Source organism: Gopherus evgoodei, chromosome 14 (assembly GCF_007399415.2).
Source record: "Gopherus evgoodei ecotype Sinaloan lineage chromosome 14, rGopEvg1_v1.p, whole genome shotgun sequence".
Lineage (NCBI taxonomy): Eukaryota > Metazoa > Chordata > Testudines > Testudinidae > Gopherus > Gopherus evgoodei.
The window spans coordinates 32,384,508-32,406,133 of record NC_044335.1 but is presented as its reverse complement, the minus strand read 5'-3'; the positions used below and the strand labels follow the sequence as shown (position 1 = coordinate 32,406,133).

The window sequence follows — 21,626 nt, the reverse complement described above, 5'->3', positions numbered from 1 at the left end:
AAGTCTCATCTTTGGAAAATGCGTGCTTTCACATACTGTACTATGGGAACCCATGCCTTTTTGTTTGCAGTCTACAGCCCTAATCTAACATGCAATACAAGAGTCAGATCCCAGTCATTCTTTGTACTCAAGATTATTACATTTCTATTCCAGGGATCACAAGAGTGAGCAAAAAGCTATATGGTTTTACTGGAAATGTTTGTGTCTACATCTGAAAAAAAACCAAAACCATGTATTAATTATTCCATTACCTAATAGACCACCTCACACTATACTCTTGGCTCTCTGGAAGGTACCTATAGAAAAATATATTAAGAAAAAATTGAGAAACAGGTCTTTAGAAAAAATATGAATTAGTTGCCCTTTTCTCATGAAGTTGGACCACTGGGGGCATCTGCTGTAAACATTTAGTATTGACATGCATCCACAAACTGGTGTTAAATGTACTGCATATAACCTAGAAGAATTCACTATCAAAAGATTGAAACAAACAGTCACATTCAAAAACCTTCAGGAAACAAGACACCAACAGCAAAATTATAAGTGAGAAAAATATGTAAATTGAAGTCCCGCAAGTTAGGCTTTTGATTAAAATGACAAATATACTCATCTCCAAAACAGAGCCATGCTTTTTTATTTTAAAAAAAGAGGACTCAAGACCAGACAACCCCAAATTAGGAATCTGCTATTTGCTCCAAAGAGTAGCCAGTTTCAAAAAGCAATTTCCAATACAAAAAGATATGACATAACCTGAAAGACAGCTTTCACACAAATGTTTATCTATTTAAGTATGGATTTGGAATAGATCTTTCATACAGAAGCAACATTTTACCAAGAAATTCCAGATAATTCAGAACATTTCCACTATACAGACCAAAACGCATTCTAGTTGTGTACACTTATCTAGAAACCTAAATCTAATAAAAATAGACTAAAGTAATACTGCTTTAAAGATACATTATCCTACAAAATACCACATTATAATATGCAAAACCCAATAGTGTTCTTCAAATAGTCTACCATATTTGAACTTTCCATTGTACCCATCCAGCATAATTCATTTACCATTAGCCAACATTATGATTTGTTTAGACAAATCTAAGTTATTTTCTAGATCTTGAATCAGAACATTTAAAAGACCACATTACACTGTCACAGAGGCATTCTCTCATGTGAATTTGGTGCTCACAAGAGTGTTACCTACATACACAACCAAATGAAGAAAGAAGCAGATACTGCTTTTCCATACAGAACTGACAATTGTGATCTGAATCACCCCATAATTCTAGATTTATGCCGTTCTTGAAAAAAAAATCAATTCTGCCACATTCCCCACTGGTTTTGCACTGTAGACAAATATCCACTAGAGACTAGGATGAGACCCAATTTAGGTCACAAGTGAAAATAAGCAATGAGGTTCTCTAAAGGTGGAAAAAGATGCACTGACCTACTTCTCTAACCCCAGCAGTGAGAGTTGGGAAGGGAAGCTTGAAGCGATACACAAGTCTAAGGACACAAGATAATACAGCAAGAACCAAGATATTTTCTCCCCCCAAGAAAGAGGAAAATTCAGAGAATAGATTCATGTTTCACAGATTCCAACATCCGAAGGGACAACTGAGATTATCTAATCCAACCGCCTGTATTAACACAGAATCCAGATGCATTCTTCTTAGGACCCATTTTGAAGCACATTTTCCTATAGTCTACAGCACCTAAGAAAAAGCTACAGTAGTTTTGAGTACATCACCAATCTGCAGTTATGATTAAAGTAACACTGGTTTACATAAACACTTTTCATACAGTTACATTCCTTATGTTAGGATAAAATGCCCTTATCACTATTTAAACTTCACTTTTGCCAACTCCTCCTTCCTACGCTTTTACAGGGGAAAAACTGATACAAACACATTTTATATTTTTTTCCAGCACAGCTTCCTTTTCCATCATGGCCGCATATTCACTTTGGAAAAGAGCAAAAGGCTTCTTGTAAAGCTAAGAGCAAAGAGGCACCCTCCAGGCCCTCTCACTGAAAGATGCCCACAATTGTTCCTGTCCACTATCAACAGTGGATAACTCAACTGTATCTCTAAGAGAGGCTGTAATGATTAGCTGTATTTCCTATTATTGAGAAGTGGGTCTATTCAAACCAGAGGGAATTAGAGTGAAGGCATGCCAGGATCCTCTGACACACACATCAACTGGTGAAACAACGTGAACCACAAAGGAGAATTTGATTGACACAAATGCTGCAGTCAGCTCACCAAGTAAGAAGTGTTGTGTTTACACCTTGCATCCAGATGGCCTATGAGGGTACAAACATCAACATCACAACCTTAATCGTGCCATTGCTTTTATTTCTGCCCCCGCCCAAAGGCACACAAGCTTGACGTTAATTCGTGGTCACTGTCGCAGCAGAACACTCGTTGCACACACTGAGGGAGCCATCGCTCATGTCTGCAAAGCGCCCCCAGACGCTGGCACGTTAAAGGCGAGTCAGTATCCAGCTCACTCCTGTTTCCCATCCTCCGCTCCGAGGCCCCTGGAGCCAAAGCCCCGCGCCGGGGCTCAGAGCCAACAGCCCGGAGCACAAAGAGGCGGGAGCCGCCGGGCGGTCTGCGAGAAGAAAACACGGCTCCGCGACCACGGGCACTCCACGCCCACCCGAGCGCGCCGCCTACTCCGCGCAACTCGCACGAGCCGCGCAGGGGCCAGGCTCTGCCCCCGGGGAGCGGGCGCAGCGCGGCGCTCGAGGCCGCAGCCAGGCCGTGAGCGGCGCCGGTATGTAAGGCGCCGGGCGACAACAGAGCCCTGCGAACGAGGGCGGAGACACGGGCACGCTGGGGCCCGCGCCCCGGGCAGGAGCCGCCCAGGCTCCGGGGCCTCCTCAGCCCAGTCCCTGCCCCTCCCCCCTTTGTGCGGCTCGGAGGACACGCTCCGTGGCTGGCCCGGCCGCGCGGGGAGGGGGCTGCTGAGGGGCGGGGCCGAGCCCGGCCCGGACGCTGCCGGTTTCTTACCGAGGAATCTGTACGGAAAAAGGGTTAGAAAGGGGCTAATCGCCGCCCGGGCCCCGCTCCCCGCGCGAGCCCAGCGCCACCGACCGAGCAGCGCCACAAAATGGCCGCCGCGGCTGAGGCGCCGCCGCGAGGGAGGGGGCGGGGCCTAGCACGGAGGGGGCGGGGCGGAGCTGTGGTGACGACCTGTCGCGCGCGCCGCCTCTGCCCTGCTGCAGAGTGGGCGGGGCTATGTGCCGCGCGGCGCAGCTGGCTCCTCCTCGGCCCCAGGGAAGCTGCTGCCCTGCAGCTGCGCGCGCCTTGCTGCTGCTTTTCCCCGTGCCTGCCGCTTGGGCCTCGTAGCCAACATCCCCCCCGGCATTTCCGCCTGGCGTGGCTTTCCCGCGCCTGGCGGAACGACCTGTAGCCCTCCTGTCACGGAGCCTGGTGCCCCAAAACTCCACCTGCCGGCTGTGCAGCCCTGCCAGAGGCGAGCACGGTCCCGTGCCAGGCACGTGCAGATAGTGTGACCAGGTGTCCAGTCTTCGACCAGAGTTGCCACTGGAAAAGGGACTCTGGTGGGTCTGGTCAGCACTGCTGACTGGGCCACTGTGTCCAGCTGCCGGTGCTGCATAGCTCCCAGGAAGTAGCACCATGTCCTGCCTCTGGCTTCTATGTGTAGGGGCAGCCAGGGAGCTCCACATGCTACCCCAAGTGCCACCCTACCTACTGTGGGGGTGGCACCTATGGATGGGGCAGTGTGCAGAGCTGCCTAGCTGTGCCTCTGGGTAGGAAGTGGGGGGTGGACATGCTGCTTCCAGGAGTTCCTTGAGAGAAGCGCTGCCTGGAGCCTGCAACCCTGATCCCCCTCCTGCCCTCTGAACCTCTCGGTCCCAGCCTGGAACACCCGCCTATACCGCAAACTCCACAGCCCCACCCTAGAGTCTGCACCCCCAGCCCGAGCCCTCACACACACCCCAACCCCCTGCCCCAGCCCAGAGCCCCCTCCTGTACCCTGACCACCTTATCTCTGGCCCCACCTCAGAACCCGCAGCCCAGAGCCTGCACTTCCTCTCACACCCCAACCCCCTGCCTCAGCCTGGAGCGCTCTCCCATACTCTAAACAACTCAGAGCCCCCTCCAGCACCCCAGCCCCCTGAGTCAGCCTGGCGAAAATGAGCGAGTGTGTGAGAGTGGGGAGAGTGAATGACAAAGGGAGGAGTGGATGAAGTGAGCAGTAGACGGGGCCTTGGAGCAAGGGCAGGGCACAGGGCCGGCTCCAGGCCCCAGTGCACCAAGCACGTGCTTGGGGTGGCATGCCGCGGGGGGCGCTCTACCGGTTGCCAGGAGGGCGGCAGGCGGCTCCGGTGGACCTCCTGCAGGCGTCCCTGTGGATGGTCCCGCTGCTCTGGTGGAGCATCCGCAGGCATCTGCGGGAGGTCCATCGGAGTGGCAGAGCGCCCCCCCCGGGGCGTGCCGCCATGCTTGGGGCTGCAAAATGGCTAGAGCCGGCCCTGGCAGGGCAAGGGTATTTGGTTTTGTGCGAGTAGAAAGTTGGCAACCCTATGTGCAGAGCAGTGGGTTAGGTGCACACTGCTCTGCACATAGGGTTGCCAACTTTCTACTTGCACAAAACCAAACACCCTTGCCCTGCCCACTGCTTAGGTGCACAGGAGTGCCAGATAAACTCTTGGGCCTTTTCTTGATTACATTAAAACATTAGCCTGGGCTTGGCAAACACAAACTGTTTAGCCTAACATACACTTAACTATGTCACCTTTTCCAGACTTTCCAGCTGTTAGCACCTTATCCTGTGCATTCCCTCTAGGACATCCCCTTCGGCTGCTCAGACTGAGCCCTTGTGATGCACTCTGGTGTATGCCAACAGCCTGCTAGAACTTTCCAGGGCAACAGTGCAGCACCAGAGCAGGGAGGCTGCCTGGCACTGTGTGAATGCCAGGGCAGAAATGGAGTTCAGGAGGGCATTGACAGCATGCAGCAGAGCGTCAGAATGGAGGGAAGCACTCTTCTATTCCCATTTCCTGACATACCTAGTGGAGCTGCTACAGAGGGTGGTTGCAGATATTCTAATAACCCTGAAACTCTGCAGTAGTTTTTACAACTCATTCAAACATTCCTCTGTTTTAGAGCCAAGACAGGCCCTTTGGATCATCTGCTCAGACCTGCTCCCAGCTCCCTCTAGCTGCAGTTGCACCTGTCCTTGGATCATGGTGGAAGATCTGATAACTTGCTGCAACTAACTGCTGCATCACAACACCTATATATATTGCAGTGGTCAGTGACGGTGTATGAGAGGAATAAGATAAAATTGTGTGGGACACTGAGTGAGGCGGGGTCCTGTGGAAAAAATAGTATGTTATGTGATTAAAGACTGTATCAAAATACATATGTACAAGGGGGCTGAATTTAGGTTGTACAGGCAATGTTAGTTCTGGCATTTCCTAACTTTTAAGTGCTTAACTTTGCCACCTTAACTTTCTTTTAATATATTTTCATAAGTAATTTCCTAGGTGTCTAAAAAAGCACACTGAAAGCAGAGACTCCCTCAAATGAAACTATATTAAATCTCACATGGTTCAGCACCAGGAGTAGAACCATTAGATCCACAGCCCAGACCTCTTGGTCTTACAGAATAACTGATAGCAGTGGTAGGTTGTCATGCTCTATGCATCAGCCACTAGAGAGAGAGAAAGCATTCAGTTTGCAGTGGGTTTCACAGCCATGTGCTGACAGCAGAGAAACGTTGAAATTAGGAATCTTGATTCTATTCTAGGTCTTGAGGGAACTGTACTCTAATGGTTACAGACCCTTCTACCCGTTCCCCCCAAGTCTGATCCTTTCTGCTCCTATGCCCTACTGTCTCTTTGTCTCAGTCACCTCCATCTACCTCACAGTACTGTTCTACTTTTCCCCCTTGCTACCTCCCCTTGGCCAAGTCTCCCCACTTGTCACCCCCCTAGAAGACCCAGCTCTTCATCACTGCCTTTGGATCAGTCTGCTTTCTCCTGATTCTTCTCTTCACTGCCCACACACCAGTGGGTGCAAGTACTGAACATACAGGAGACAGTCCCCTTGCTTTCCGTTCACCTCCCCAGTACCACATCAGCTGGGAGCATGGGCGGCAAGTTATATACCTATGTGGTGCCTGAGCACCAGCAATATTCACAGCCGAGGAGCCCAGCTCCACCAATGTTTGGGGCCAGGTCTCCCCCCTGGCCCCACCTGCTGCCCCCCGTGCCTCCCCCGAGTGTCCCCTGGCCCCCCCTTGCTGGCCCTGTGCATATCCCTGGGTCCCGAAGGGAGCAAAGCCTCCCTGCCTCTTCCGTGCAGCTCCATGCTGCCTCTCTGCAGCTATTGCTGCCGCCGAGTCCTAGTGCCCCCCATATCGACTGCCAGGGCAGGCTGACTCTGAGCCTGCCCTTCCTCCTCAGACCCTTCCCTTTTCCGGCGGGACCCTCCACCAGCACAGCCCCCCCCCGTCACCGCTCCTGCCCCATGCTGGGCAAGGAGGCAGCCCCATCCCCCACCCCCAGTGAGGCTACAGTCAGGGGCAACAGCAGGGGAGGAGGCGCACGCAGCACCCCCGGCACCCATGGGGGAGGCGAGGGAGATTCCTGGACCTGAGAGGGGCCCTACGAGCACATGCAGTGACAGTGGTGGGGGTGAGTGTGCTGCTGGAGGGGCGGGAAGGGGAGTCCCTACCCCAGAGCTTGCTGCTGCTGGCAGGGAAGGGCTAGGGTGAGTCCTCCTCTCCGGCCCCTAGATTATTAGGGTTAGAAGAGACCTCAGGAGATCATCTAGTCCAACCCCCTGCTCAAAGCAGGACCAATCCCCAAATGCCTAAATGGCCCCCTCAAGGATTGAACTCACAACCCTGGGTTTAGTAGGCCGGCCCCCTCAAGGATTGAACTCACAACCCTGGGTTTAGTAGGCCAATGCTCAAACCACTGAGCTATCCCTCCCCCCTATCCTAGAGCAGCCTGCCTACACCCCAAACTCATCCCCAGCCCTGCCTCACCCGAGAGCCCCCAGCCAGAGCTTTCACCTCCCCGCACCCTAACCCTCTGCCCTAGCCCTGAGCCCCTCCAACTCCCCAAACACCTTATCCCCAGCCCCAGCCAAAGCCCTCATTCCCTGCATTCTAACTCTCCGCCTTAGCCCTGAGCCCCCTCCAGCACCCCAAACCCCTCATCTCCAGACCCAGACAGAGCCCTCACACACCCCTGCACCCCAACCCTCTGCCCTAGCCCTGAGCCTCTCTGACACCCCAAACCTCTCATCCCCGTCCCAGCCAGAGCCCTCACCCCCCACACTCCTACTCTCGCCCTGAGCCCCTCCCACACCCCAAACTTCTCATCCCCAGCCCAAGCCCTCATCCCCCTGCACCCTGTCTTCCCTCCATTGCTTGCTCTCCCCTGCCCTGGCTCTCATGCTCATTTTCACTGCAAGGCCCAAACAGCATATTTATTGTTTTGACAGATGTATTATGCTAATTTCAGGTTTTATTTGTTACAGGATGCTAGAGCTGGCAGTGAAATAGTCAAAAAGGGTAATTTAAAAAAAATGAAATTTCACAAAGGTTTTCATGATTCTTTCCATTAAAGGCCCACCCCTGAAGCCCAAATACAAATCCATAGAGCACAACCACAGAAATGCACACCTGTCCATATCCCTATATAAATAAATCTGTAGAAACTGACTCCCACACCTACATGCAGATACACACACGTATTCATGTGTACACATCTAGCATGCACTGACACATATACTTCCATAGAGTGTATAACCAGCAATAACACAATTATAATTATTGTTTAATGCCTAGAGACCCCACCTAAGATCAGGGCTCCAGGGTGATAGATGCTGGACATGCACATAAAAAGAGAGTCTGCAGGAAAGAGTTTATAATGTAGCTAGACAGAGGTGGGGAGAAATGTCTGATACATTGGCTCTTCTGAAATTACTAGTCAACAACCACCACCACTTTTTAAGAAATAATACATTGATCTAAGAGACCCCTCTCTTTTAAAAACTTGTTATGAAATGATTACACACATTTTATGTCATTAATTTTTTTGTGTGCGAGCCACGAAAAGGAATTAAAGTCAAAGAGTTAGGCTACAAATTGTATTCACACAGGTATATACACATGCAGCAATACACACACACCCCTGCACAAAGACATACAGTCTCTTACATACAGTGCATGCATGCACACACTTGCCAACGCAGACACCCCCAGTTGGGAAGGGAGGAGGGGAAAAAATGGGGTGTGTGTGGAGGAGAGAGGATGGGGAGGGAAAGATGTCAAGGACAAGAGCAGGGTGGGGGTGAGAGAGGGCAGTGAAGGAGAGAGGAGGGAGCATGGGGGGTATGTGGCGTGGATGGGGAGGCAGAAGGCTACAGATGCATGAGGATGTGGGAGTGTGACACTGTATGGAATCTGGGGGACATGAGGATATTATGAGTATTAATATTGTAAAATTGTAATGCATTATGCCAGATATGCCATGTAAGGTATCTTCAAAAATGTTATAACTTGCCAGATATGATAATCTCATTATATGTTTGTATCCCCTTTGTTTGATGAGTTACAGCTTTGTATGTATGTCTCTATTTCAAAGTTGTGCTATGCTTCTGGTTATCCCCAGACAGTTTGGGCATCAGTTCTACCTAGCCTGATTGATGGCCCATTAAGGACCATCAGCAATACAACTGACCCATTGAGAGAAGGCAGATACATCTACCTCATGACTCAGCAAGGCATGCAGGGGCATGTCTATGGACAGAACTCTAAGGCCTCCAAGCCATGTGCTGGGCAGCTTTTTGTTTGAAACAAAGGAAACACAGGCCGCATGGCAAAAGACTATAAAAGGCAGCTGCATCTTCTCCATTTTGTCTTCAATCCTGCTTCTTACCTCTGGAGGAACTTTGCTACAAACTGAAGCTCTGAACAATGTACTGAATGACCCATCCAAGCTGTGGATGTACTCCAGAGACTTGACTTAAGCCAGCAGTTTATTCCATCACTGCTACAAGCCTGAGCCAATAACTTTGCCATTACTGTAATTGATTCCTTTAACCAATTTTAACTCTCATCTTTCTTTCTTTCTTTCTATAAATAAACCTTTCGATTGTAGTTAATAAGAATCGGTGGTAGCGTCCATTTGGGTAAGATCTGAAACATTCGTTAACCTGGGAGGTAATGTGTCCGATCCTTTGGGATTGGTAGAACCTTTTCTTTTATATGATGAAATAAGATTTACAAAAATGTTCATCGTATTTGACGTTGTTACCTGGATGGAGGCCTGAGGCTGGATCACTTGAAGGGAACTGTGTCGTTTGGACGTCTGAGTAACCAGTAAGGTAATAAAGAAGCTGTTTTATGCTGGCCTGGTGAATCTAGGTATTAGAATATACACTAGCTTTTGGGGGTTTGGCTGCCCAATCATGGGGGGGCACAGGGGTGTACAGGGACACAATGGGAGTGCAGCAGTGTATGGAGATGAATGGGGTGCAGGGCTGTGGGAGGTGAGGGACATGGGGGTGGCAGCTCTGGGAGGCAGAGAGGATGTGTGAGAGAGCGCTATAAGGGGTGCTAGGATGGGTAGGTGGGGATGGGGGAGGGATGCAGTGAGGGGGATGGGGAGGAATGCAGCAATGGGGATGGGGGGGTTGGGACGGGGAGGGATGCAGTGAGGGGGATGGCGATGCTGGGGGGGTGAGACGGGAAGGGATGCAGGGATGGAGTGCTAGGGGTTGGGACGAGGAGCACGGGGTTGAGACAGGGAGGGATGCAGTGAGGGGGATGGGATGCGGGGGGTTGGGATGTGGAAGGATGCAATGATGGGGTTATGAGGGTGCAGCCCCATTCCCAGCACTCGGAGACAGGGATAGATAACTCCAACTTCTGGGTGCCTGCATTGGGGCAACAGACTGCAATTTGCCACAGGGCATATGCCACAGCCCGAGCCCAGCTACAGGAAGAGTGCAAGGAGAAGAGGGCCAGCAGCAGCAGGAGAGGCATATGCCATGACCCCTCAACAGCCACCTGCTATGCATGCTAGTTAGTCCCCTGCCCTAGGCAATGGGAGCTGCTCCTGTAGGTGGGGGGTGTTGTCAGATGTCATCGGTGTGGTGCTCTGCTCTATTCACTGTTGATAACAGTCAGCTGTGTGTGTGTGTGTTCCGTCAGTGTGCTGCCCCGGCTCTGCGCAGATAGCTGGCACAGCAGACCCCGAGAGAACCCCCAATGACCCCCAATGACCACTCCAATAAGGTACGAAGGCACCCGGCCAGGATTATTGTCAAACGAAGCACAGTAATAGTTTTCAGCAGACTCCACAGGATGTACTATGAATATGTGCCCCTGACCATGGACCGGCTCAGTCAGTGGCGGGACTCTCCACTGCCCCCTAGGCTGGACAAAGACAACTCCTCGGGTGAATTCTTATACAAACAAGTTACACATCACTCCTGACGTTTTGAAGTGCAAACCCTCTAAGTAGCAAGATACAACCCCTCTACGCTGAAAGGTGCCGTCTCTCACCTTGTACATGTTGGTTGGAACAAAACAACGCTATCCATCATATTACCCTTTTGTTCATCTTTAGGATGGGTTAGCCTGTTCCTTGTTATCTGTGTGGAATGTGCAAGTATCCGAGTGTTCGGGTACCTTTTAGGTATGTGTATTTTTGCAACATCATCCCTTTCCTTGCCAGCTTCTGTGAGCAGGGCCTGCCTCTGGTCTCTTTCCATTGGCTGCCCCAGGCACCTGCTTCCAGCACTGGTGCCTGGAGCCAGCCCTGGCCCCAGCACCCTCTCTACTCTTGCCTCAGCCTGCAAATCCCAGCAGCTAGGCAGGAGCTCTTTCTAGCCCCCTTAGTCCCTGCTAGTAGCACTGTTCTGGCCAGGGAGCTAGCTTTTTTCTTCCTGTCATGCATCCAGTCCTCCCTTCTTAAGCTCCAGAAGATAACTGACTGGGCTCTCCCTGCAGATCTTCTTTTATGGGCCTGCCATGCCCTGCTTGGCTGCTCCGCCCAGACCTTCTCTAATTGGCTGCCTCCTGCACAGCCTCCCTAGGGCTCTAATAACCCCTTAGAGGCCAGTGTGTGGCCAATGCCCCATCACAGTGCACATTTACCAAAGAATATAACAATTAGGGAATGCTCTATACAGCACATACAGCATGGGAATAAACAGGTAAAGAGATGACTAAATACTTAATTCATGCAACTTCTGAAATATCTGTATGAATGTAGAAAATTACTTTGCATATCTTAAAATCCGCTACAATGCTGGCCCTGTAGAGCTGCCCAAATTCACAGAACAGGAATATACTAATAACCACCCCAAGTTGAGGCATTATTTGAAATCATTGAAATAAAATGACAATACTGTCCATTCTACACTCTACATTCTACAGCCATACTTAACTCCCTTGTTGGTACGTAAATGAGGGATTAAACTGATTTGAATTAGTTACTCTGTATTTGCATTGCTGGGAGTAACACATATACTTCCGGTTTCCTGACACTTTCCATTATAAGATCCTGTTTCTAGTTGCTTATAACTTTGCCAAACTTTAATTATTTGGGCTGAAATTTTCCTTCCTGGGTATCTGCCTCAGGCTGGGGTGGGGAGAGTGTTATTTCAGCACAAATCATTTTTTAGATTAGGATAGAAATATGTTACAACCATTCACTTGAGAAGCTTGAATGCCTCCATACTTTGGAGCAGGGGCTTGAATTTTAGCAAGGGATGGACCTGGTGTTAGGGATGTCTGGCCCCATGAAAATCTGCCCAATGTTAGCCAAGTTACAAGCCTTTTAAAATCTTGCACAGGCTCCATAAAGCCATCTTAGAAGCTGGCAACTAAATTGAAGTTTCCAGTTACACTGAGCGTGCTCCAGCCCGGGTAGCAGGGGCTAAGGCGCACTTCCCTTGCCCTCAGAGGCAGCTTAAGATTTATTGGGGCCCAGGCTACAAAGAACATTGCCCCCCTGTACACACACACTATCAACATGGGGCCACACCCCTGCTCCCCCCTTTCCCCCATGGCCATCCCTCCTTCCTGACCAGAAGTTGGTCTGTGTTAAGAGCTACCCAGGGAGCCCAGGCTGCTGTGGGGAGCCCTGGCCCCTCCACCTGTCCTGGATGGCACACTCTGGGGGGCAGGGACACGGTCTGGGGGCTGCTCTCGGGCATCCCAGCTCCTAGCCCAGACTCCCAGGCAGCTCTTACTACAGTCTAGGGTGACCATAGGTCCTGTTTAGGCCAGGACAGTCCCCTTTTTAAGCCCTGCCCCAGGGACTCCGACTTGTTTGGCAAAACTGGGCATTTGTCCATCATCAGTTGGCAAAAGCAAATGGGACAAATGCCCAGTTTTGCCAAAAAGGGCTCAGGATGGGGGCAGCTCCATGCAGGAGGGAGGGGCTCAGGAGGTAGCCGGGAGAGGGGCTCAGGAAGCCCCTAGAAAGGAAGGTCTGTTTACAAGTACAGGGAGCAAAGGAGCAATGTGTATATATTTAAAAAGGGGACAATTTGGCTGTCTACAAGGCCCATTCAAATAGGGACGGAATGAATCTGAGTGAGGGTGAGAGGGGAGAAGAGAAAAGCCTAGATAGCTTATAGATAATGTACTGGGCTGGCTGGAAAAGTCTTTAAAAAAACAGCTCTGGGGCAAAACCAGCAATTTATTGAAGACAACAAAGGAGCCGTGTACAGTTGCCAGGGCTGGCCTTACCATGAGGCAAACTGAGGCGGCCATCTCAGGCGCCAGATTGGGTGAAGGGAGCCACTAGGACCCAGAGTGTAGAAAATTGTGTCTGCTGCTGGTGCATATGTATTCTCTCTGCTCTAAATGCACAGAGATGGTGGAGTGCGGTGCTGGAGGAAGGAAGGCACAGGAGACATAACAGGCAGGCAGGAGAAAAGGTGAGAGGGAAGAACAGAAAGTAGCAGGAGCTGCAGGGAGAGAGAGGAGGAGGAGCCTCTTATGTACCTCTCTAGCACCCCTAGGAGCCTGGACTGATTAACACCAGCTTCTCAGGGAGCTCCCTGTTTCCTGCTGCTTCCCTGAACCCACTTGAGGAGAACAGGCAGTCAACTGCAGTAGGAGGAGCCAGTTAGGTCCTCAAGACACTGGTATCTTCCCTCTCTCAGGCCTGCTACCAGCCTGCTTATTTGTCCCTTCAACTGAGTGGTGAGAACCATTATAGCTGCCACAGAACAGCAGTCATGAGTGAAGGAAGAAAACGCCCTTCTGGGGCAGCATTCAGAAAAAGAAAGAAAGCAAAGGAAGCTTTTCTATCTAAGCAGGAAGGCGCTTTCCTGAGATACACAGACACAAATATTTATGGTGAGCCTTCCTGCCACAGTGAGGATGTGAGTGGTGAGGAGAGGCCCGATCTTCCAGTTAGTCAGACTGAAGGTCACCTGGCAGCTACTGCAGCATTCATATCTCCATCTCAAATAGATGTAATCATGCACATTCCTGAAGAAAAGTGCAGATCAGAGAAGGGTGTGGTGGAGGCGCAAGAAACAGCTGCTGCTGAGTTTAGTTCCTTAAGTCTAGATGACCCAGGACTGTGAACCCACTTGAGCAGTAGCCTGAGGGACTTCCTTGTACTGCATGGGCCACAGCAAGTGAAAAACTTAATGTTCCCCAAAGACAATTAAAACAGATGTTTCCATCCAACACTTTACTGGCGTGAAATCCCCAATGGTGACAAAGCAGAGAGGCTATGGATTATGTACTCAAAACCCCAGAATGCTGCATACTATTTTTGTTGCAAACGCTCCCAGTCTAATGTTCCGGCCACATTGGGTTCTATAGGAACAAAGGACTGGAAATATCTGGCTAGATATCTGGCATGCCATGAGAAAGCAGCAAATCACCAGAGAACATTCCATAGCTGGAAAGAGCTTGAGATGAGACTAAGGTTAAAGGCCACCATAGATGACCAGCATCAAGAGAAGATTGCATCAGAGTCTCTTTACTGGCAAAATGTTCTGAAAAGGCTCATTGTCATTGTGAGAATGCTTGCTACCCAAAACCTAGCACTGCGTGACACTTCAGATCAGCTGTATGTGCCATACAATGGAAACTTCCTTAAAATTGTGGAACTGATGGCTGAGTTTGATGCTGTACTCCAAGAGCATCTAGAGGAGAGACATGGGTCTGGGAGCAGAAGTGATGCAGGGCAAGGCACCACCAGAGGGGATAATGGGACAACTAGAATGAAAAAAATGTCAAGTGCAATTTAAAACTATATGACTTTTAATAACCTGTAACAAGAAGTTTGACCAATTTTCATCAAACACTGCAGAAAAATTCTTCCTTGCCTTCCTAGGAAATCCAGCAATTTTCAGGACAAATGAATTTTCTAAGACAAACTATAGGTAGATGGCTAAAAAGCATAAAATAGGGTTTTTATAGTGAAACCTGGTGGCAAACTACAGTAAAACAAAGAAGACAGCCAGTTCTTTGAGAAGGAAGAACTTAACAGAAAAACACTGAGTTGCTCATGGACCAAAAGATTTGGCTGGTGTTGGTGGGGAGGTGATTGTTCGCAGCTGATTCTTTCAGTAACAACTGTCAAAGTTAAAATTACAAGCAGTGTGTTCTTGAAAAGCCATCTTCCTCCTGTTTGCAGGATCCCAGCAGGGACCATTCCATCACCTAGCATGACATCCTGTATAGCACAGATGATTACATTTTACCATTACCCCAGAATTGAGCCCAGTAGCCTGTGTTTGGCTAAAGCACAACTTCCAGAAAGACACCCCATCTTGATATGAAGATATCACACTATGGCAGCAGTTCTCAAACTTGAACAACTCAAGGACCCCTATTTTAATTTAAAAATTTTCACGGACATCCAAGCTGTCTTCTAATTTTCCATGGGGGTGTTCAACCCCTACTCAGCCCCAGGCTCTGCCCTCACTCCACCCCTTCCCCCAAGGCCCCACCCCGCTCCCCGTTCCTCCCTCTCCTTCTCAGTGCCTCCTGCATGCCATGGAACAGTTGTTGAGTGGGGTGCAGAAGGTGCTAGGAGGGAGGGGAAGGAGTTGATCTGTGGGGCTGGTGGCCCCAGACATGACTCACAGACCTCCTGGGGTACCCTCGCGAACCCGTTTGAGAACCACTGCGCTATGGAGAACCCATCACTTCCCCTGGTGTTTTGTTCCAATGGTTGATCACCCGCACTGTTAAAACATCTGCCTTATTTCTAATTTTAATTTAATTTAGAAGCTTCAGCTTCTAGCCCCTGGTTCTTGTTCTGCCTTTCCCTGCTAGACTGAAGAGCCCTTTAGTAGTTGGTATGTTCTGAAGATACTTCTACACTGATAGTCACTTCTCAGTCTTCCCTTTGATAAGCTAAACAGACCGTGCTCTTCAAGTTGTTCCCCGGATAAATTTTCTGCATTTCACAGCAATCAACATAAACGTAAAGTTATATGCTTCCCCCTTTATCACTTGTATATTGCTTTTATTTACTTCTAATTGCTGCCTTCGCTTCGCCACAGAAGCAGGATGGGTTTTTAACCAAACCTGTCCTCTTCCTTGATTTTGGGATAGTAGCTTTTTGGCCATAACATACTCTCTTCTTCAGGGGTTCCCACTTTCATTCACATTTCTAAGGTTTCCCTCCTAACCAATTATACTCCATTTTCATCAGTGTTGGGAAATTAACCCTTTTGAAGCACCAAGTACAAAACTTGCTAGGAGTGTATTTTATTTGGCCATGATCACTGGTCCCTAAGCACTCATCAGCTTCCAGTCCAGTTATGAATTCATCTTTATCAGTCAGAATGATGTCCAAACCAATTAACAAAATTATTTCTCCTGATGTGAGGTAAATTACCATCTATAATTCTTAAAAACCCTAATGATGATTTACTAGTGGCTGCAAGAGCTTTAAGCATTTGTCTCCCAAACTGAAGTCTACACATTATAGACAGGTGCTTATGGAATAACTGATCCTGTTCTCTGGTTTGATTCAGTGATCTGTAACAGACCCCTGCCAGCACCTCCCAGCTGGGCTTTGTGAATTAGTACATTGATCCACACACACTCAAGAGTGTGTGGTTTGGAGTTATCAATAACTTTAAAACAGGTAACGGTGTCTAATGTAGAGTGCCATGCTCTCTACCTTTTCTAAACAGGTTATAACTAGTGATTTTAGCATGCAAATCACCCCTCTAGATATCAGTAATGCCAATTCTATCAGATTTCTTCTTGCTTGGCACCCAGACACCTTAGCACTATAAGCAATTGATAGTTTTCCTTTTTTCACTTTGTCACATTGGTTCAATTTGTTCACAATACACAGCATTTGAGCGTGTACGTTCTTAGCACTCCCCCTCCCCGTTAGTTTAATGCCTTCCTAGCTACTGCAGCTAGTCTCCAATTAAGCACGTTAGCTCATCTACCTGTGAGATGCAGGCCAGCCCATTCACCTACCCCCCCAATCTGACTGTAGCCCCATGCGCCACAAAACTTTCAGCTTCACCCCAGTTGAGCAGCCAGTGGTTCACCTCCACTACTTTGTTTTCTTTCTTCTTTCACTTGTGTGACTGGAAGGATCACCATAATTTCTTTTTTTCCATCTGGACTCATATATTGTCATTATTTGCAACAAGGTGGGTGATGTATTGTCTTTTAGCAGACCAACTTCAGGACCTGAAGAAGAGCTCTGTGTAAGTTCCAAAGCTTGTCTCTCTCAAACAGAAGTTGGGCCAATAAGAGATAGTGCTTTACCAATCTTGTCTCTCTAATATTCTGGGACCAACATGGCTACCACAACACTGCAAACATTATCATTATTTAACATTTTGAAACATACATCCGTGAATGGAGGGTCTCTTGTTGCCCAAACCAGTTCATGCAGTACTAAAGTCTCAATCTTCTTACTTCAGATGTTACTCACGTTCAAGTCATCAGGGCTCTTTTCAAATGATCAAGGATCCAAATCACGTTGTATTAAATCAGAGCACGTATATTAAGTTTGAGGATGTCTAATCAAACTCTAAGACATCTAGAAAGGAGACAGAGCTCACAGAAGCCTTTGGCTAAGCTTTGGGAGTTTTATCATTCTAGATCCTTAATGGCAGAGTAGGTGGTGGTTTACTAACCTCAGTGTCTTTATAAGTCCTCAACCTGCATAACCTGTTCACAATATTGTATGTGGGCTATTTTATGTATGTAATTTTATTGGGAGTGTATTGTTTCTGACTGAAAAAATCTAAGGGCAAAGTACAGCAAATATCCATTGTCTATACCATATGCAGAGCTGCACCTGTCACTAGAGTGCCATTCATGGAACAAATGCAGATTATTCCGAGACTTGCAGGGAGTTTCCAAGAGGAGAAATCTGAGCACATCCCCTTCAGAATAGGCTTTTACTCCATTTTAAAGTTATTCTATAGGCCTGCGTGGATGAACAATTAACACCCCATTTTATATCTGTTTTCCTCCAAATGTATAACTGAAAACAATCAAGTTTAAATCTTATTTATATTTACAATGCAGGAAGCAGAACAATTTCAGATAAATGTTTTAAACACATGCTGGGAAGTGTTACTACATGGTTACTCAGACCTATATGCACAAGGTATATATTACAACTCTTTTGAAAACCAGTTATACATCAAATCTTTAAAAATTTTTGAAATCATTATAAGTTCCCATCCCAACAATATTAAAACTGCTAAAGCCACCAACCACTTCAAACAGAGAGTGATCCAAGAGTATCTGCACCTATTATGAAAGGACAAATCTACTCTCCTCGGTGCAACTGATACAACACAAGCCTTCCTGATCAGAGTTTGCAGGGCTCTGCAAGGCACGCCACCTTGCAAAGTGAGATTTAGGTTCCAGGAGACAGCTTTCATGTCTGGGTTCATCCTCAAGGTAGCCAGGAGATGTCCCTCTGCAGCTCCCAACAGGAGACATGCAGTGTCAGTAGGATGCCTAGGATCAAGTGGCTAGCACAGCATTCATCTGTGAACTAGCTACCTTCTGAGGAGTAGTCTGCATACAAAGCTGGGTAAGACAAAGGCACTTTATAACGTAGGGTTAAATTCCTAAAAGAAGGCAAGAAACCAAAAACTGACATTTAATTCAACTTAGCCCATTTTAATGGACGTTTTCCCCAATGCCTGAATGGAATGGATGCTGTTCCCATGACTATCTCTAGTAACAAAAAGGGTGTAAACCTGGAGTGTCAAGAACTCTCCTCAGAGCTCATCTATTCCTACCTCCTGCTTACAGAACCAGTTTGGCAGACTAGAATATGGGGAAGGCAACAGGCCCCATAAAGAAATTAGGATGCTAGTGCCCATGGTCATATTCTTGATGGGTAGTGGAGAAAGGTTCCATCACCAAGAAAAGAGCAAACAGTATTTAAAGCATTTCCATGCATTAGAGCTGGTGTCTTTTCTGTCTCACCACTCCTGCCAAACTAAAAGCTTCCACTTCCACTGAAGCCAACGTATCCTGCTCCTTCCCAGCCCCAGAAATACATTCTATTACATACAACTTTTCTTTCTTTACTTGCAAACAGACAGACTGCATGGAAAGAAACAATTGATGCAGACAGCGAAGTGCATCAACCTATCCTAGATTCTGGAAAGGTGGAAGAATACTTTGGGTTAACACACATTGGCTTGTATAAGGATCAGGAGAGAAACAAATGTAAGAATGTAGAACTGCAAAAATCAAACTAAACCAAACTGGAAGAGGCAAAAATCTTTTGTTCAATTGGGAAAGAGGCTCTTAACTACAGATATGAATGAGTCTGGAATATACCCTTAACACAAGTATACACCATTCTAGAACCATAAACTAAGATTTCTGTTTCCTTTAGAGGTGCCTTATGTAAGTACAACTATCTGAACACAGAAAGCAGGTTGTTGTTTGAGACTAATGTTACTGAATCAAATAAAAATCACTGGAGTAAGTGAAACAAGACTCTTGGCAATAAAGCTTTACCACAAACAGCACTGCTGCAGCATGCATGTGATGCCAAGAAAGATGAACTTCCTAACAGAGGGACTCTTCTGCAGCAAGATAAATCAGGGTTAAAGGGCCCAGTTCCACTCTTGTGACAGAAAATGCAATTCCAAGGAAGCGAGGTCACAGTGCAAGTTATCTTGTGCGTAAATAAGTGTATGAGATTCAGCTTCACCTCAGTTCTGTTTTCAGACCCCTACCACCAGACTGACCATGTAAAAAAGCAAATGCCATATGGCTTTCCTCAGGAATGTACAGAAAATTCACTTTAATCCACATCCATATAGTCCAAGGTTATAACTCAACAGCTTTCCTAGTGCTGGGTCCATTTAATACTTTTCAGGTCAACTCCATCCTGCACCATTTCCCACAGTGGACTGTAAATAGAAAAAAAAATTAGATGTCAGCTGGTATGCCAAGGATAATGGTATCACTGACAATCAACCACAAATAAGATGCTTCTGTATCTGTTCAAGGAATCTGACAAACAGTAAAAAAAATTTCCCTATTGGGGGAGGAAGGGCTGGTCTCCCACCCTCCTGCTCTTCCTCGGTCTTGATTTCCCCTGCTCTCTCCTGGCTCCAGGCCCTCGTGTCTCACCTCAGCAGCAGGAGAGGTTATTTTGGCATAGGGGTTCCATTCAGGTAATATTTCTTCTCTATTTTCTCTAGTGTTCTTCAGGTGATAGCAACCCACTTGGGTGCCAGAGGAGGCCCAGGATTAACCCTGGTATTTACACAGAGAACTGGGAAGGTAACTTTTTGCACGGATTTTCACCCATTTTTGAATTTCTGTAAAACCCTCCAATTCCCACAATTTTAAACATAAGGAAAACCAGAAATCACAGGCCTTACACATTCCAGAAAAGCTTAGCGGAAATGTGCAGTAATTCATTGTCTTTTAAGCTCAGTAAGGAAGTGGCTCACCTCATCTCCCTCAGCCTTTTGACATGCTGTATGCACTTCTGCACTGTGTAATCTACTTCTTCTTCTGTAGTGAAACGACCAATGCCAAACCTAAAACAAAACAAAGAAATACTGTGTAGGTGCTAACGTCGTGCACGCACGGGAAGGTAGGATAGGAGAACAGAGTCTGCTCTGAGCGTAGGAGAGGAAACTATTTGGAAAAGACAACAAGGGTCATATCACTGACCTTATGGATGAGTGAGCCAAGTCTTCATCAGTCCCAATTGCTCGTAACACATAAGACGGCTCCAGAGAGGCAGATGTGCAAGCACTGAGGAAAAGGGAAAGAAAGAATTTTGCCCTTTTTTCACATAGAGCTCTTATACTAATGACATTTAACATTCTGTACTAGCTGTAATTTCTACTTAAGAATATCCGATTTCTAGACTCTAAGCATCACCATAAGTCTCCATGGCTCTCTACAAAACACATAATTACCCTAGATCCCTGGGGAGGAGAGTCAGTCAAAACAAGACGGCGCAGGCAAGTAATCAGGAACTGTGGCAAGACCGGGGATTCCAGGAACAGCAGAAGAGAAGGATGGGCAGGGAGGAAGCAGTAGCTGGGAACAAGGTTAGTGAGACAGCAGTTTGAGGAAAGAGAAGAATGCAAATATGCATATGGAGACCTCCACTCTGACAAAGAAATCAGCTGGAGAGGATTGCAGTGGCACCACCAGGGCAGGAGGAAATCGCTCCTTCACAAGGAGAAATCTGGCTGCTAGTTAGTTCCAGCAGCAGGCAGTGCTCCACTCTGGCTCCCAGACATAGAGATGACAAACCAGTATTCTGCCCTGTCAATAAAGGATGAGGAATCCCCTGCAAAAGTGAAGGAGACCAAGGCTGCAAGGATTGCAGCCATCACTCCCAAGAGGCATTGAAGGATGATGGTGGTCAGGGGGACAGAGGTATCCATCTGCTGGCCTGACCTGGCATCCCGGGAGGTGTGCTGCCTGCCAGGGGCCTGTACCTGAGACATTACAGAGGGATTGCTGAGGATCACAGAATCATAGATTATTAGGGTTGGAAGGGACCTCAGGAGATCATCCACTCCAATCCCCTGCTCAAAGCAGGACCAATCCCCAAATGGCCCCCTCAAGGATTGAACTCACAACCCTGGGTTTAGCAGGCCGATGCTCAAACCACTGAGCTATCCCTCCCCCCCGGCCCTCTGATTACTAACCTCAGCTGCTTGTCCATGTGGGCACTAACAATACTGCCAGGTCTGACCCAGAGCAGATCCAGAGTGATTACAGGGCTCTGGGAGGGAGGGTGAAGGATATTGGGGCACAGGTGTTGTTCTCATCTATCCTTCTGGTCAAGGGCAGAGGCCTGAGCAGAGACAGACACGTTCTGGAGGTAAATACATGGCTGAGCGGATGGTGTCACCAGGAAGGTTTTGACTTCCTCAAGGATGGGATCCTGATCTGAGAAGGACTGCTGAGCACAGAGGGGGTCCACCTATCCAGGAAGGGGAAGGGTATCTTCGGATACAGACTGGCTAGCCTGGTAGATGGGCTTTAAACTAGATTCGACAGGGTCAGGAGACAAAAACCCATGGGTAAGTCCAGAACATGGAGATGTGGGTGAAGGGTTGGAATCTGGGGGAAACATGGACAATCGTAGAGGA

The 21,626-nt window shown here is 47.9% G+C and overlaps 2 protein-coding genes and 1 long non-coding RNA gene across 10 annotated transcripts in view; 1 reads left to right on the top strand and 2 right to left on the bottom strand.

The window, feature by feature from the left end:
* The window catches only part of CPNE1 (copine 1), a 97,212-nt gene extending 94,072 nt beyond the window's left edge, over positions 1-3,140 (bottom strand). For all 6 annotated transcript variants that reach the window (XM_030532791.1, XM_030532792.1, XM_030532795.1 and 3 more), the window contains exon 1: positions 3,018-3,140. The gene's annotated coding sequence lies outside the window, so the exon portion shown is untranslated. The remainder of the gene's footprint in view (positions 1-3,017) is intronic.
* On the top strand, positions 675-5,973 carry LOC115634858. Its single transcript, XR_003996462.1, has 2 exons — positions 675-2,781; positions 5,142-5,973. It is a non-coding gene; the product is annotated as an uncharacterized LOC115634858 (long non-coding RNA).
* An 11,543-nt stretch (positions 5,974-17,516) lies between these two features.
* NFS1 (NFS1 cysteine desulfurase) overlaps positions 17,517-21,626 on the bottom strand; it is a 37,399-nt gene continuing 33,289 nt past the window's right edge. For all 3 annotated transcript variants that reach the window (XM_030532799.1, XM_030532800.1, XM_030532801.1), the window contains 3 exons: positions 20,185-20,268; positions 19,959-20,048; positions 17,517-19,409 (listed from right to left, as the gene is read on the bottom strand). In XM_030532799.1, the coding sequence (XP_030388659.1) occupies positions 19,346-19,409; positions 19,959-20,048; positions 20,185-20,268 (238 nt within the window). In that variant the 3' untranslated portion in view covers positions 17,517-19,345. The remainder of the gene's footprint in view (positions 19,410-19,958; positions 20,049-20,184; positions 20,269-21,626) is intronic.